This window comes from Tachysurus vachellii, chromosome 18 (genome assembly GCF_030014155.1).
Source record: "Tachysurus vachellii isolate PV-2020 chromosome 18, HZAU_Pvac_v1, whole genome shotgun sequence".
NCBI classification, from domain to species: domain Eukaryota; kingdom Metazoa; phylum Chordata; class Actinopteri; order Siluriformes; family Bagridae; genus Tachysurus; species Tachysurus vachellii.
Window position 1 is genome coordinate 11,843,978 of NC_083477.1, and position 15,744 is coordinate 11,859,721.

At 37.3% G+C, this 15,744-nt stretch overlaps 2 protein-coding genes across 2 annotated transcripts; both read right to left on the reverse strand.

Annotated features, from left to right (window-relative positions):
- Window positions 1-2,435: 2,435 nt before the first annotated feature.
- elof1 (elongation factor 1) lies at window positions 2,436-5,423 on the reverse strand. The gene is made up of 4 exons (XM_060891819.1): window positions 5,306-5,423; window positions 4,250-4,380; window positions 3,880-3,950; window positions 2,436-2,848 (listed from the first exon to the last, which is right to left on the reverse strand). The coding sequence occupies exons 2-4, from the start codon at window positions 4,363-4,365 to the stop codon at window positions 2,784-2,786; spliced, it is 252 nt and encodes an 83-aa protein (XP_060747802.1). The 5' UTR covers window positions 4,366-4,380; window positions 5,306-5,423; the 3' UTR covers window positions 2,436-2,783.
- A 2,224-nt stretch (window positions 5,424-7,647) lies between these two features.
- On the reverse strand, window positions 7,648-11,193 carry tmem205 (transmembrane protein 205). Its single transcript, XM_060893244.1, has 4 exons — window positions 11,116-11,193; window positions 9,864-9,972; window positions 9,358-9,521; window positions 7,648-9,215 (listed from the first exon to the last, which is right to left on the reverse strand). Exons 2-4 carry the CDS (start codon window positions 9,961-9,963, stop codon window positions 8,913-8,915), a joined length of 567 nt encoding a protein of 188 aa, XP_060749227.1. The 5' UTR covers window positions 9,964-9,972; window positions 11,116-11,193; the 3' UTR covers window positions 7,648-8,912.
- Between the last annotated feature and the right edge of the window lie 4,551 nt (window positions 11,194-15,744).

Consider the following 15,744-nt stretch of genomic DNA (forward strand, 5'->3'; position numbering starts at 1 on the left):
TGGACTTTGGTCAAGTGTTCAGAACTAGTCACAGAGAGACAGGGTCTAGCAGTGGGTGGTGAATTCAGTGCTTAGTTATTAACTGGCGAGCTAAATCAGGGGCCATGGAAAAGCGAAAACATATGGCAACAAAACTTACACAGAAAGTAAATATCATCCTGTAGTCTTCTGGTAAACAGACATCATTACATGAATACCTTTCTTTTAAAAAAAATTAAAAAGTCATAGAATTTTTTTTTCCTTTTGGAAATCAGCAAATTGAAGTGTTTATAAATTATTGCGGATTGCAGCCTTCAAGGTCCTAAGGCTTGTGGCTGGAAAAGTGTAGAAATAAGAGCAGAAAAGTGGACCATGGACCAAAGGCAGAGCATCTGAGGCAAAGATGAAACTGTGCTGGACTCTGGTCCATAGACAAACTTATTATTTGTGCCCAATATACATTGTTAGAAAAAAAATTGGTAAAAAAAAAAGTTCTGTGTTTCTAAAGGGGATACATATGGAATTGTTTTTTCAAAGGGAATCCCTCCAATGTTAGTCTGTACAAAGAACTTTTAACCAAAGAGTGGTAAGAGTAATTATCTGTGGTAAGGATAAGTCTCCAGCATCACCACGGCTGAGGAGAATGTGATAAAAATAGACACTGGAGTCATGTGAACTGGCTCTTTCACAACAAAAGAATTCCTGATTAAATGCAAGATGACATTTGGGCAGCCGGCACCTTAAGTGAAAGATCAGGTGCAGACTGGGTTTCACTAAGGCATAGAATTGCTTAAGTGCTTATGTCCGTATTAGTAAATTCCCTCCAGAGAAAGAACACAGCAACATTCTTACACATAGTTACAGAAGCGCTGCATTACTTTTCAAGTTCACTAGGAATTCAACAAGCCAGTGCAAAAATGCACGGCTTTGTAATGATCTTAAATACGAGTGCATACACTTACTGCAATGTGGTCTAGGTCATAATGAGAAGATGGCTTGCAGACGGTAATATTAGCTTTGACCGTAAAGGCCGGACCTAAAAATACTAGAAGACTGATTGCAGCTGAAATTGGAATGTTATTATAATGGCCAATGTATGACCTGATATTAAAATTAGAAATGTTTGGGGTTTTTTTTTTTAATTAAACTGCATGGGACACACTAAAAGTTTAACATTGCTTAATGCACCAGATATTTCGGACACTTTAATAATAATTGCTGTCTACTATGAAAAGTATGAACCCTCGAGTAAAAAATAATTCCCAGCAGTGAGCCGATAAAAGAAAATAATCATTAATTAGAGAAAATGAAGCCTTTGTTTTGTCACATAGACATTACAGCACAGTAAAATTATTTGTTAGGAAGTTGGGGTCAGGGCACAGAGTCAGCCATGATACAGTGATCCTGGAGCAGAGAGAGTTAACGGCCACCAGTGGAAATGAATGATCTGCTACCAGCCTGAAGGTATGTCCATGTAAAGGTTTTGTTCCTCCCATACCACAGATGTTTTCCAGGGCTTTTTTTGTTTATGAATTAAGAACGACAAATGGTACTTTTTATCCATTTATAGCTACATTAAACATTGTGGCACACCAATGAAACAAGGTCCTGTTATCAGTTGTTTTCTCACTATGCAATATTTTTATCTCTCTCAAAAATAAAAAGACATAACAATGCAGCTTGTGATGTTATAGAGAAACGGAAAAGACCTCCATCCTGAAGACTGAACCTACTGTCTGTCTGTGCTCGTTCCAGTGTTTCATCAGCACCATCTTGTGGAAATATTTCAGTCTGATAGACAGACGCCGAGCTTCATGATGTGCTTGAGACAATTCTGGCCTACAGAACTACATTTATGTCCACTTTATTACATAAACACCTTTGTTTTGCCTGCTTCCAACAGTAGCTTATTTGTGCCAAGGCTTTGCAATAGACTTTAACTCATTGCTAATAATAAATGGCATTCGGGTAATTTTCTTTAATGGCTCAACAACTGCAGGTTATTTAACCATTTTTAAATGATTGAGCATTAATATTACAGAGGATAATGGTGCGGACTCAGAGTCTCTGTTTCAACCTGTGTACCATCTCTCTGCATCCATGTGGGTTTCCTACTGCTTCACTGGTTTTCTACTCATTACAAACATGCCAGTAAACTCAATATCAAAGTTTGAGCTTGACCCTATGTATCAAGGAGTGTGTTCATGGTGTGCTACTCATATTCAATACAGGGTGTAATCCCAGCCAGCACATGCTCCATTTACACCTTGCTCCTTATCAGAATAAAGCGGTCACTGAAACAGACGTTTCCACCTCTTGCAAGAACCAATGCCAAGAGTGTGGATTAAACAACAGAAGCTTTCGACAATTCGAATCAATCAATCTAACTTTCATTTGCATACAACGCATGCATTTTAAAGCATTGTGCATGTGTAGAAATAACTGCAGTGACACTGTTCATTCCTAACAAGGAAGATGCACATATTTTTATTGACATTTACTCAATCAGTCATTAAACATATAAAAACCTAAGCAGCAACTAAAACGTTTAGAAACTAAAAGTTCACAAAAATGTAGGTCAAAACCAGTATGATCAAATGCACCATCTCTTAAATGCACTCCATTTCCTGTGTGTCTTCACGTTGTGTAATACTAACAACAGGGAATACATGTGACTGAAAATGATTCCGTTTCATCAGGAAACAAACTGGATGTTTACAGGATACATTTTGTGATAGAAAAATACAACTTGTAGTCTTGTAGGGCCATGTAGTCTTCTGTGACCTCTGACCCTATGAGATGAGCTACTGATTGGCTGCTTCACAAGCATCGATCCAATCGCTGTAGACATCCACAGGTTCGGAGAGATCTGAGGCAGAAGTTAAGGAGGAATGATACTCGAGCTCCGGTCTAAACGCTTCAACTGATGCCTAGACATTATGTCCTTCATACAGTGTAGTTTTATTGGCTGCAGGATCAAGTGATTATAGTGCACTGCAAATGCATGTCTGATTTACAAAAGAAATATTTAATAAAGCTTAAGATCAGCCATAAGATTAAAACCACGACATTGATTACCAGGCTACAGTGGCACTTGTCAAGACGTGGGATATATCACAGAGCAAATGAACAGTCATGCAGAATGCATTATGAAAAGCTGGCAAAAGCAGTGTGATGCTCTGGACAATGTTCTTCTGGGAAACCTTGGGTCCTGGCATTCATGTGGATGTTACTTTGACACATACCACATACCTAGTTATTGTTGCAGACCTAGTTCCCCCCTTTGTAGCACTGATATTCCCTAATGACAGTGGCCTCTTTTAGCGGGATAAAGCTACCTGCTTTACTGGAAAAAGTATTCAGGAATGGTTTAGGAACATGACAGAATTCAAGCTGTCGACTTGGCCTCCAAATTGGATGGAGCATCTGTGGGAAGTGTCGGACATACAAGTCCGAACCAGGGAGGCTCCACCTCATAACTTACAGGACTTAAATGATCTGCAGTTAACATCTTAGCAACAGAGGTCACAGCACACCTTCAGAGGTCTTCAGTGTCTGTACTTTGAAGGGTCAGAGCTGTTTTTTGTGGCACAAGTGGAACTTACACAATACTGTGTTTCAGACACTGCACAGCTTTTTGTCAGGTCTACACCAATTAGCTTATTATTTATTTTCTAGACAACCTTAAAAATCATAGTCACATATACAATAATTTCCCAAGATTTGATTTCTTCAAATATTTTTTGTTGGCATCTTTTAGCAAATACAACGGTTAGGAATAAATTCTAAATAATAATCACATGAGAAGATACTCTACTGATAAACATGTCACATTACAAAGCATACTGGCTTAAAACTGGCACCACAAGGAAGATGATTTAAAGTTGGTTAAAAGGATACAGGTGATGGGAGTCTGGAACTCCTCCAAGCACACAGTACAAGATATTATACCAGTGTTTCGACTTCGTTCCCTAAAAGATAGGAGGAACTGTGCACTGAGTATTTTAAAGAGACAGACCAACAATTTTTAGTGGAGCAAAATTATAATTTAAACTCATTTTGAGACAAACAAATTGAAGGCCTTGTTACAATCACATTTTCCTGATCACATCATGTTTGAAAAGATCAACAATAACGTGTTACTTCATTACACCACCGCTTTGGTCACCTTCATACACAAAACACCAAAACATTTTCCACCACCATCTCACTGCTCAGAGTGTTAAAACAGTTGATGCTGTGGATGTTTACTGTTGCTCTGAAGCCTTACATTTTAACATCACAGGATTTCTCGTGGTTACAGAATGGGCAGGTAAACTGTGTGTCCAGGTTTCCAGTCATTTTCTTCTTGGGAGGAGGCTTTCGCTTCGACTTTCTGCGACCCATTGATACCAATTTACTCTGGAACAAAGAATTCTCTGGTATGGTTAAATAGAAAAACTATCACCACACCTCATACACAGTTAATATAGCAGCGTTAAGTGAGCGTAAAACCTTCAGGCACACGCACTGCACAGAATTGTGAGACGAAAACAAAAACACAACAATGTTGAGTCTGAAGCTAAAGTGTAAACAGACTCAACTTAACTCTATAATTAAGAGTACTGCAGCACGTGCTCCTCGTTGTCATGGCAACATTTACATTACACCTAGCACGCGCATAAAGAAACATAACGTGAATGTTTACATTCGTTTTTATTATATAAAAAAAAAGACAATTTCCCAGTAAACTCTCCACTCGTCTACACTTTGCCTTCAAAATATATACATAATTGTATATGAATTTACGAGACAAACGCTAAAATATAATTATAATTGTGACTAATCTTGAACATTGGTAGTTAAAACACAGTTAAAAGTTTTTTTTTTTTACATTTATTATCGAAAGTCTGTTTTTGCAAGAAAATCATGTAATGATTAAATATAAATATTATATACACATACAGTCAGAGATGAAGTAAAGTTGTAGCAGCTGTTTCTGCTTTAAACAAGCTAGTGACCATAAGGTTAGTTAATAAGGGCACTTAAATACAACCTACACTTAATTAAATAGTACCTTTTTTTAAACTAAATGAATCGTTTCGTTCTTTTGAAGGGCTAAATTTCAGTCTGTATTAACTAGCAGCGCGTCAAATCCATGGCTATGTTAGTTAGCTTATGCGGCTAAGCTAAATACAAACAGCACGGTTACAGGAGGCCTTGGCTAAAGCTAGTTAGCAAAGCATTCAAATCTTCTTTTCATTTACATCAGCTATGGCTACAACAGTCCTATGTGCTGTGCCAGTGAATATGCATTCTAACAGAGATATAACATGTAATTTCTTACCGGTTAGGAAATTACAACACGAACACACAGCAAATAAACACGAGAAACTTCCGGGGAAATTCTTCCTTCGTTTAATAAAGCATGTGCAGTCGTTTAAAGTGTTGTGGAGCGCCCTCTAGTGTACATCCGCCAAATCTACCAGAAGCTTTGAGTATTGTTACTGACCACGTGCATCCCTTCATGGGCACAGTTTACCACAACATCTAGTGGAATTTATGCCATGAAGAATTTACTCTGTTTTGAGAAATTAGTGATGCACCACTCTAGTATTAGTATATAGTTCTATTTAAAGGCTTCAGTGGGTGTAAATGTTTGCTTTTACATATTATTTTAAACATGTCATTTCTTTTATCTACCCATATTGAGAACTTCTACTGTATATTTAAATGGTGGTTAAGAAATCAGGATTGTGCAATATGGGAGCAAGTTCATTTAGTAAAAGTGAAGAGTTTGTGATTTCATAAAATTCCCACAAAGCTTCAGATTTTTTTGCAATGGTTTAACAAGTCAAGTCAAGAAGCTTTTATTGTTATTTCAACCATATGTAGCTGTTGCAATACACAGTGTAATCTTGAAATGAGACAATGTTTCTCCAGGATCATGGTGCTAGATAAAACAAAGACGGAGCTATAAGTAGTAAGTAGTCCTAGCCACATAAAGTGCAACCTGGTGCAAACAGTGCAGGACAAGACAAAAGACAGTGCAGGACAAAAGACAGTGCAGACAAAAAATTACAAGACAATACAAAAAAAGACAATACACAAAAGACAATAAAAAGAAACAGCACCGTTTGGTATTTGATTACTGAGTTGATCAGAATCAGAATCAGGTTTGTTTGCAAAGTGCGTTCACACACAAGGAATTTGGTTTCAGCTTTTTGTGGCTCTCAAAAGTACAGACATAAATAACACTATACTATACATTTAGCTTGGGCTATACAATACAATACAGATGATGTGATACAATATAGACAGTATGAGTACTAAATATGAATACAGAATATATGACAGATCAGTTATGTACATAAAGTGTGAGATGTGCATGGTAGTGCAAATAATAGTATTGTGCAATATTATATTTTTTGTACATTATACAGCAGCGGTAGTGTGTGTAACGTATACGGATGATGTGATGACTGACAGTTCTGATAATGCAGTACTTATAGATATGAAGCAGGAAATATAATGATGGTGAGTTGTTAATCGGGGTGATAATGGGCCTGGGGAAAGAAACTGTTCCTGTGTCTGGCAGTTTTGGTAAACAAAGCTCTGTAGCACCTGCCAGAAGGGAGGAGCTGAAAGAGGTTGTGTCCAGGTGCGTTCTGCTGTTTTTACTGTGCGTTACAGTCTGTTCCTGTCCTGTTTTGCTCCAAACCAGATGGTGATGGATGTGCACAGGACAGATTCAATGGCTGCAGTGTAGAGCAGCATCAACAGCTCCTGTGGCAGACCATAGTTCCTTAATTGACGTTGAAAGTACATCTTCTGCTGGGCCTTTTTGATGATGGAGTTTATGTTGAAACTATGCCCAGAAACTTGATGGACTCCACAGATGACACAGGGCTGTCTAGTAGATCTGAGGTTCTTCACCACTTCACCACTATTTTGCATGGTGTTTCAGCATCTGTCTGATATGTATTGGAGTATGTTGGCAATAAAGCAGTTGTTGGAGTTTTGGGGCTTCCAGGCCTCCATGCATTTTGGATATCTGTTTGGATCATTTGTATTTTCAGCAGGATTTTCTGATGACAGATAGTCACCTAAACCAGGTAGAGGGTGAGTAAGCTGAGAGCTTATTAAAGATAAGTTATTTATCTTTGATAATATTGCCATTCATATAGATGTTATTCTTCCAATTAGAGAAGGGGGTTATTTCATTTTGTTTAATGATGCTTACTTTGTGCACAGATGCATTGTGTTGCTATAGAACAGGATTGGACCCTGTAGCTCCACTGAAAGAAAATCCTAATGCTACAGCATACAAACACCTTCAATACAATTCTAAACAAGCGTGATGTAAGATGTACACAAACCTTTGTGTCTTTACTCTGTAAAATAATAATATAAGCAATGCAATATAGGTATGATATTACATATGCTATTAAATCATTAAACAGAATGATTTAAAAGTTCCAAAGATGCTCATTATTTTACAGAACCAATTTCATCAATAATTATACTGTAGAGTGAACAATGAGTCGAAATATTAATATAACCTTAAAACACTGGACATTTCCTGGATATCACAATTAAGGGTGCCCTAAATCTTGCTTATTCAGACCCAGTTTCTGAATTAACGAATCAGGGAAATAATTTTTAGTCAGTGCATGGTGCAACAAGGGGTGTGAGAGAACAATGTCGTTTTATGATTTAAAACTGTGTGGAATCACACACAATAAAGTCGGTACATCTGAAACAGTAAACATGGTGAGATCAGCGGCTGGACAGAGCACAGGGTTTTACACATTCACATTACAAACATAACAATTACATAAGTGTGTGAAGGTATATATATTCTAGGAAATATAGGCCATATTTATAACATGCGTGTTTTTGAGGCAAATGGTGATCACACCAGATACTGACTGGTTTTCGGACACCCCCACCCCCCAATACAGTAAAACTGTATAAAAATTCTCAATATGGGTAGATAAAAGAAATGACATGTCTAAAACAATATGTATAACAAACATTTACACCCACTGAAGCCTTTAAATGAAACTCTATACTAATACTAGAGTGGTGCATCACTAATTTCTCAAAACAGAGTAAATTCTTCATTTCATATATTCCACAAGATGTTGTGGTAAACTGTGCCCATGAAGGGATGCACGTGGTCAGTAACAATACTCAAAGCTTCTGGTGGATTTGGTGGATGTACACCATAGCTGATGTAAATGAAAAGGAGATTTGAATGCTTTGCTAACTAGCTTTAGCCAGGACCTCCTGTTCTCTGGTGTTTCTGTGTGTTAGGTAGTTTAGCTTAGCCAGATAACTAACATACAGCCATGGATTTGATGCGCTGCTAGTTAATACAGATTGAAATTTAGCCCCTCAAACAAACAATTATGATAACTTTACCAACTGTTATTACTGAACCTGCACAATTATGTTTGCATGTATTTTCATGTATACAGGATATAGGAGAGAAGTCACGCAAGAAAACCCAAAACAAACAAACAAACAAAAAAAAAAAACACCTTTTGGTCTGGAGGATTCACTCCAAAAAAATTTTTTTATCTTTGCATGTGTAATTATTACATGTGAGCAAAATAAAAGCCATCACGTTTTACATTATGAGATTATTTTGTATCAAATATAAAGCCATCATGTAAAATTCTAAAACTCTACTACAGGAAGATTATATTGCTTGTTTCTAGGTATTAAACATTTTAAAATGCCTAGAAATAGGCTTAACAATTTTATTTATTTAGAAATTCATATTTTACACAGTAAGAGTTTTATGCTATGGTCACTGAATTCCTGTTCAAAACTGAATTAGATTTGTTCTGCTTTGCCTTTCCATACCTTACATACATGTAGCAATACGTTTACCTTACATACATGTAGCAATAGTCTAACTGGTTGTATGTTTTTTGCCAAAAACATTATATTGAAGACAGATGAAGTGCCAGGTAGATGAGATTGACGGTGATGCAGGCGAAGCCTATGAGGTTGCTCAGGTTGGACCAGCCATGGTAGTGGTAAAAGCTTTTCCTGTGGGCCTTGTATTTTGGATCGTGCTCTCTGAGTTTGATGTAGCACTCCCTGTTGGTGGAAAAGCCGATCTCACCACCAAGGCCATGTTCCTGCTCGATCTCCCTCATCACCAGGGAGTGCTCAATGACAGCTGGAGTAAACCACTGCACATTCAACCCTGCCATGACCACAGCCACGAAGAACAGAGCCATCTGTCAAGAAGAGAAAATCGTGTGTTAGGACCAAATTATCTAAGAAAAGGAGAGAGAGAGAGACACACACACACACTAAGGACAATATTTTACAATACGAGAATTTAATTATAGCCTTGAAACTGATGACCGCTACGCTCACCTGTATAGTCTCATGCAAGTTCAGCAGTTCTCTGGGATGGTAGACAGCATATATGGCCAAGCTGACTGTGTTACTGCCCAGCAAGCAGTAGAAATACACAGGGAAGAGTTTGCTCTGAACTAAACCAAATGTGTGCAGAGTGACTTTGGACAACAACACAAACCCTGAAAGAATCATATCAAACTCTGTCAATCATCTTGTGATCTTCACAAGGCTGCAGTATAAAGATGTCCCTGTAAATCATAGTGAACATCCTGACTTATTTCAACCATTCTTGATAACCATGTTTCTGTCTGTTTCAGTGAATAATAGCTCCATGAAGCTGAAAGTTTAGTTTAACCATATCGCTTCTTAATGTATTGCAATGTGCATCAAAAATCAGTTATCATCATAATCATTGCATTATTATTATAATAATCTATTATGGTGTATACATTATCTAGTCCTAGTGTGTATAGACTGGTGTAGTTGCTAGTAACAGTGATAGAAGATGAGGATGGCGTTACCTGCAATAAATGACACCCACACCTGCATGCCCCATGTAAACGCCAAGATCAACAGGTGAAGCACCTTCACCAGGTCTGTCGGTTCTCCCTCAGTTGCCATTCTAAACTTCTGAAAGACAGACATTACACAGAAACAAAAGTATTATTGAATAAGGGCCTGCACCTCCAGGGTCGGGGGTTCAATACCAGCCTCCACCTCTCTGAGCATGTTCTCCCCTTGGCTCTGGGTATTTGGTTTTTCCCCCGTCCCAGAAAAACCCCCAACATGTTTTAGACTGAATGGCATCTCTAAATTGTCTTAAGTGTATGAATGGGTGCATGAGTGTGTGTGATGTCATGCGATGGTTGTACCGTCGCCAGGGTGTCCCCAAAACCCCTGGTATAGGCTATAAATACCCTGTGCAGGATAAACTCGACATAGAATGAATGAATAGATACATGCACCCAAATATTATACACCCAACCTTATTGGCATCATGTATAGGCAGTAGAGAAATCATGCATTTGTGTGTTCAGGGATTAGATACCATAAGTAAGAACATCAGATTATTGTCACAACCTGCTTTACATGTGAAGAAAAAAAACGTTCTATAGTAGAGGTTTTATTTGCAGACTAGTAAAAATCAAGGAATACATTTAAGGCAAGAATAAATTAGTGTTGTATATATTTGTGTTGCACTCCATCATAACCCCATGACACCTGACAAAGTCACCTCACACCACCTTTAGGAGGATACACAGTGAAGGAACATGACAGACTCTGACAATCAAAAAAATAATAATACAGATTCAGGCCATGGCTTTGATACGAATGTCAATAAAGGTTTGAAAGATTAATGCACTGTTGTTGGTCTCTAAGTGGCTTTTGCTAAAAGGTTCAGCAGAAGCAGTTACAGCTCCTTCCAGTTACATATAAACACCTACACACACACACACTCTCTCTCTCTCTCTCTCTCACACACACACACACACACACACTATCTCTCACACACACACACACACACACACTATCTCTCTCACTCACACACACACACACACACACACACACACACACACACACACACACACACACACACACACACGTAACCGTTATGTTTGTAATGTGTTTTTATAAAACCCTGTGCTCTGTCCAGCCGCTGATCTCACCGTGTTGACTGTCTCAAATGTACCGACTTTATTGTGTGTGTTTCCACACAGTTTTAAATCATCTCACACCCCTTGTTGCACGACGCACTGACTAAAAATGACTTACCGATTTGTTTATTCTGACCCAGGATCAGCGTTGGTCACTTAGCAGCCAAACGTTTCCTCGTTGTGTAACGCTCTTTCGTTTAGACACGCCTCTAAATTGAGGAACGCCAATCAGGCACCTGTATTTAAACACATTTGACTCGTTTTGTTCAGCTATTGGATAGAAGAACTGGAGCCTGTGCTAAGCTCCGCCCTTAATTGTGATATCCAGGAAATGCCAGAGTCCAGTGTTTTAAGGTTATATTAATATTTCAACTCATTGTTCACTCTACAGTATAATTATGGATGAAATTGGTTCTGTAAAATAATGAGCATCTGTGGAACTTCTGTTTAATGATTTAATAGCATATAATACCATACCTATATTGTATTGCTTATATTATTATATTACATTGTTTTTTTAAAGACACACATCACTTGAGAAGGTGCATTATATGGTGAAAGGGTTGTGTACATCTTACCATCACACCTGTTGTGTTGTAGTAATTACAAGTATAATTGTATTGAAGGTGTTTGTACGCTGTAGCATTAGGATTAGGAACCTGGTTTATGTGACTATCTATCATCAGAAAATCCTGCTGAAAATACAAACCATGATCCAAACAGATATCCAAAATGCATGGAGGCCTGGAAGCCCCAAAACTCCAACAACTGCTTTATTGCCAACATACTCCAATACAAATCAGACAGATGCTGAAACACCAGGCAAAATAGTAAAAACCTTAGATCTACTAATCATCAACTCAGTAATCAAATAACCGCATGTTCTTACTTATGGTATCTAATCCCTGAACACTCAAATGCATGATGTCATGATGTCTGTAACTCCTATACGTGATGTCTATAAGGTTGGGTGTATAATATTTGGTTGTTTTTTTTTTTAGTTTATCCTGCACAGGGTATTTGGAGCCTATATCAGGGGTTTTTTGGGGGACATGCTGTTGATGGCACAACCCATCGCATGGCATCACACACACTCTTGCACCCATTCATACACTTAAGACATGTATGGAGATCCCATTCAGTTTAAAATGTGTTGGGTTTGCTGGTATTGAACCCCAAACCCTGGAAGTGCAGGCCCTTATTCAATAATACTTTTGTTTCTGTGTAATGTCTGTCTTTCAGAAGTTTAGAATGGCAACTGAGGGAGAACCGACAGACCTGGTGAAGGTGCTTCACCTTCTTGCATGATTGTTATTTCCTATATACTGTATACATGAAAAAATAAAAGCATAATTGTGCAAGTTCTGTAATAACAATCGATGAAGTATAATCGATAATTAGTTCTGATTAATCTGAAAGCGTTTAGATAATATGACAACCAAAGCTCTTTCCATTTATTTTTCACTGCATGAGCTTATTTGAAATAAGCACATTTCCCAAAAACATATGAGAAATCAATTTATAAATGCTATCATATCAAATAAATCGTATTTGTATTGTATGTACACAAGTGTTATTTTTATTAATAAAAAAAGCATAAATTGATGTTGGTTTGGTTTTTAAAGTATAATGGGTAAGTTGTACATGTTTTTAACTTTGTGTAGTTTGTAAAATCACATAATACTTTTGCAAGTGTGTAAGTGTTTTACACTAGATGGCTCCATCTGCATTGATGTCTCAACATATTTGATCCCCATATTTTCCACAATGTTCCATGATGAATCATTGTTGATTCAGCCATGTCCACTAATCATACAATCAATCAGGAAATCGTAAAATTAACTTGCAAGGTTCTCAGGTGAATCAAATTTCCCGTGTGACCATAAGAGTTGTTTGCACTGAGCAAAGCAAACTTAATTTGAGTAACACAACCCTAACCATCTCCCACAAAGGTCTGAAGATTTCAACAGAGCAATCAGCGTTTGCTTTAGGTTATTAAAGGTGTGCTATAATTTGAAATGAACAAATGGTCAACCCTGTTATTTGATGAATAAGGGAAGGGAAGGGATCCTATTTTTATAGTATTAATGTTAACACATTTGCATGCTGTATATGTTCTAATGATGATGTTCTGTATTCTAATTTATTTTATATATTTTATTTATTTTATTTATTTTAACATGAGTCTAAACACGCAGTTTAACGTTACATGAATTCAGTCCAGATGTGACAGTGGTAAGAAAAAAATGTAGGCTACTGAAAAGATGTGGAAGAACACAGGGATGTTTTTGGGTAAACTGCTAAAACAATGCTTGGGTTTTTCCTGTAAACTGCTAAAACAATGCTTGCTTTAAACTCCCAAAGTCAAAATAATTGACTTTGGGAGTTTAAAGCAAGCATTGTTTTAGCAGTTTACAGGTCTTACATGATCAAATCTGTGCCAAGTAAATTAGAACTGGAATACATATATATATGATTTTCGGAAAGTTGAATGGCTGATTACAAATTCTTTTGAGATCTTTTTATATCGATTTTCAGACCCATAAGCAACAACAATCTTCTTTCTGAAGGACTCAGAATGCTCTCATTTCAACAATAAACCAAACTAAATTTCTGAGGTTTAAATAAGGCAAAAAATGCTCTGTAACAATGTTCTAATTTTCTCCTGATGTAATACAATATATATATAAGATCTCAAAAGAATTTGCAATCAGCCATTCAACTTTCCGAAATTCATTTGCAAGTGGGGAACATTTAAAACGACATGGCCAGGTCAGGACATCCAAGCAAATTCACTCAAAGAGCAGAAGTCTCCAAAAACCCTAAAATATAATCATGAGACCTACAGCAAGCTCTTGCTGCAGTTGATGTCAAAGTGCACAAATCTACAATCAGAAAGACTGAACAACATTTTATGGTTTTTTAACAATTATAATTTGATAAATGTAAAGGTTTTTTTTGTTCACAAGCAATTACATCACTTTAAAACAAGATATTGACATTGAAATAGACATGTTAATAAAGAACTGAATATTTAATGGAGTGTCCTAATTTTTTTCACATGACTGGATTATAAATATCATCTGACTGAAAGTTTGAGTTTCCAGAGGGAAATATGAAGGAGGAGCACAGCGAGGGGTGAGGAATGATGACATGGATGCACAGGATATTTTGTCCACCAACTTCATGTTTTAAATAATTCAAATGATAGAAATAATAACTTTTAACGAATTGGAATGCTTATTTTCTGACATATTTACTGTATTCTGTCTCATCAGCAAATGATTTATATTTTATAGAACATATTTTGGAAAGGGGTCAAATATGCAGAAGGTTTTGCAGGAGCTGGAGGATATTTTCTGAAGAAAAGTGGGAACTGTTAATGTTCAGGACAAAAATAAAACTTAAAGCTGTTGTTCATCATTCAGGTAACACAGTATTAAGAATCAAAAGTATATGACTGGTTTGTTAGGGTAAATTCATTTATTGTTTCTTATGGACTGTATGCAGACATCTGTTAGCTTGTTCAGGGAAGTATTAAATGAAAACAATGCAATTTTATGATCTATCCTCTTTCTTTATTTGCAGATTCTACAGGGCTATATGTTAATCTATGACAAACAAACAAAAACTATATTTTCTCTGGCTTCTTATCTACTGGTTTGTCTTAAATCGGCTACATGGAGATCTGACCAGCTTGCATGCATGATTTAATGTAGTTAGTGGTGCTGCAGATGCAGGCTGGAGTGCAGAAGTGCTGGCAGTGCTTATGTCTAAAACTGCACAGTCACTAAGAGAGTTGACTAAGAGCCTGTTCATTACTGCTCTCATCTCCATCACTGATGCCTCTAATGAATATTCTAATATAATTTATTCTAATAAACTGCATAAGACAGAGTGGCAATGGAGAAACAATAAGGGTTTACAACAAAAGTGAACAGAAAGGAAATTTTATGTAAAGGAAACCTTAAACAAAGACAGAAAAACTGGATTAGAAAGCTGGAAGTGAGTAGAAATTTCCTATTCTACTCTTTCCTATCCATCCATTCATCAATTACCCGAACAGCTTATTTTATACAAGGTCACAGTGAATATTGAGCTTACACCAGGGAACAACCATCCCACCACACACCCCTGAAAATTTAGAGACTCTGGTCAGCCTATCATGAACAGTGGCAGGGAATGAAATTGAAAGTATAGAAGCATTTATTGTCACCATGTATATATTACAGCTCAGTGGATTTTTTTTCTTTGCATATCCCAACTGGCAGCTATGATACAGCATGCAGGGAGGGTTAAGTGACTAACTTGCCCAAAAGTGGCAGCTTGGCAGTGCAGGGGCTTGAATCCCAAAAACAGCTCAGAGCCTTTACCACTTGAGCCACTACTGCCCTAAAGCAAACTCCCTGTCAGGGAATCAAACCCCAGTCTTAGGCATGACAGGCAGAGATACCGTTCACTATACTAACAAGGAACACAGAGAAGGAAACCAAAGTACCCAAAGAAACCCCAAAGCACTGAGAGAACATGTAAACTCCATACACACAAGGAAGAGGTAGGTCTCAAACCATCAATTACAAAGGTGCGTGGCAGATGTGCTCAACACTAAGCCACCATGCCCTCCTCCACTTCCATCTACTCAATATCTCTCTTTTTTACCATGGGAACTACATGTGTCTCAAGAAATTTTAATAGCTAGTCAACTAAAATCCATCTGACAATAGATCTACAATCTGCATACCTATTC

What these genes read in the sequence shown, in the direction of transcription:
- elof1 (XM_060891819.1), bottom strand. Translation starts at nt 4,365, where the DNA reads ATGGGTCGCAGAAAGTCGAAGCGAAAGCCTCCTCCCAAGAAGAAAATG. An exon ending in AAATCCTGTGATGTTAAAAT is followed by an intron (nt 3,951 to 4,249) that starts GTAAGGCTTCAG and finishes CCTATCTTTTAG; the next exon opens with GGAACGAAGTCGAAACACTG. An exon ending in GTTCCAGACTCCCATCACCT is followed by an intron (nt 2,849 to 3,879) that starts GTATCCTTTTAA and finishes CTTCTGCCTCAG; the next exon opens with ATCTCTCCGAACCTGTGGAT.
- tmem205 (XM_060893244.1), bottom strand. Translation starts at nt 9,963, where the DNA reads ATGGCAACTGAGGGAGAACCGACAGACCTGGTGAAGGTGCTTCACCTG. An exon ending in GTGGGTGTCATTTATTGCAG is followed by an intron (nt 9,522 to 9,863) that starts GTAACGCCATCC and finishes TGATTCTTTCAG; the next exon opens with GGTTTGTGTTGTTGTCCAAA. An exon ending in ACTTGCATGAGACTATACAG is followed by an intron (nt 9,216 to 9,357) that starts GTGAGCGTAGCG and finishes TCTTCTTGACAG; the next exon opens with ATGGCTCTGTTCTTCGTGGC.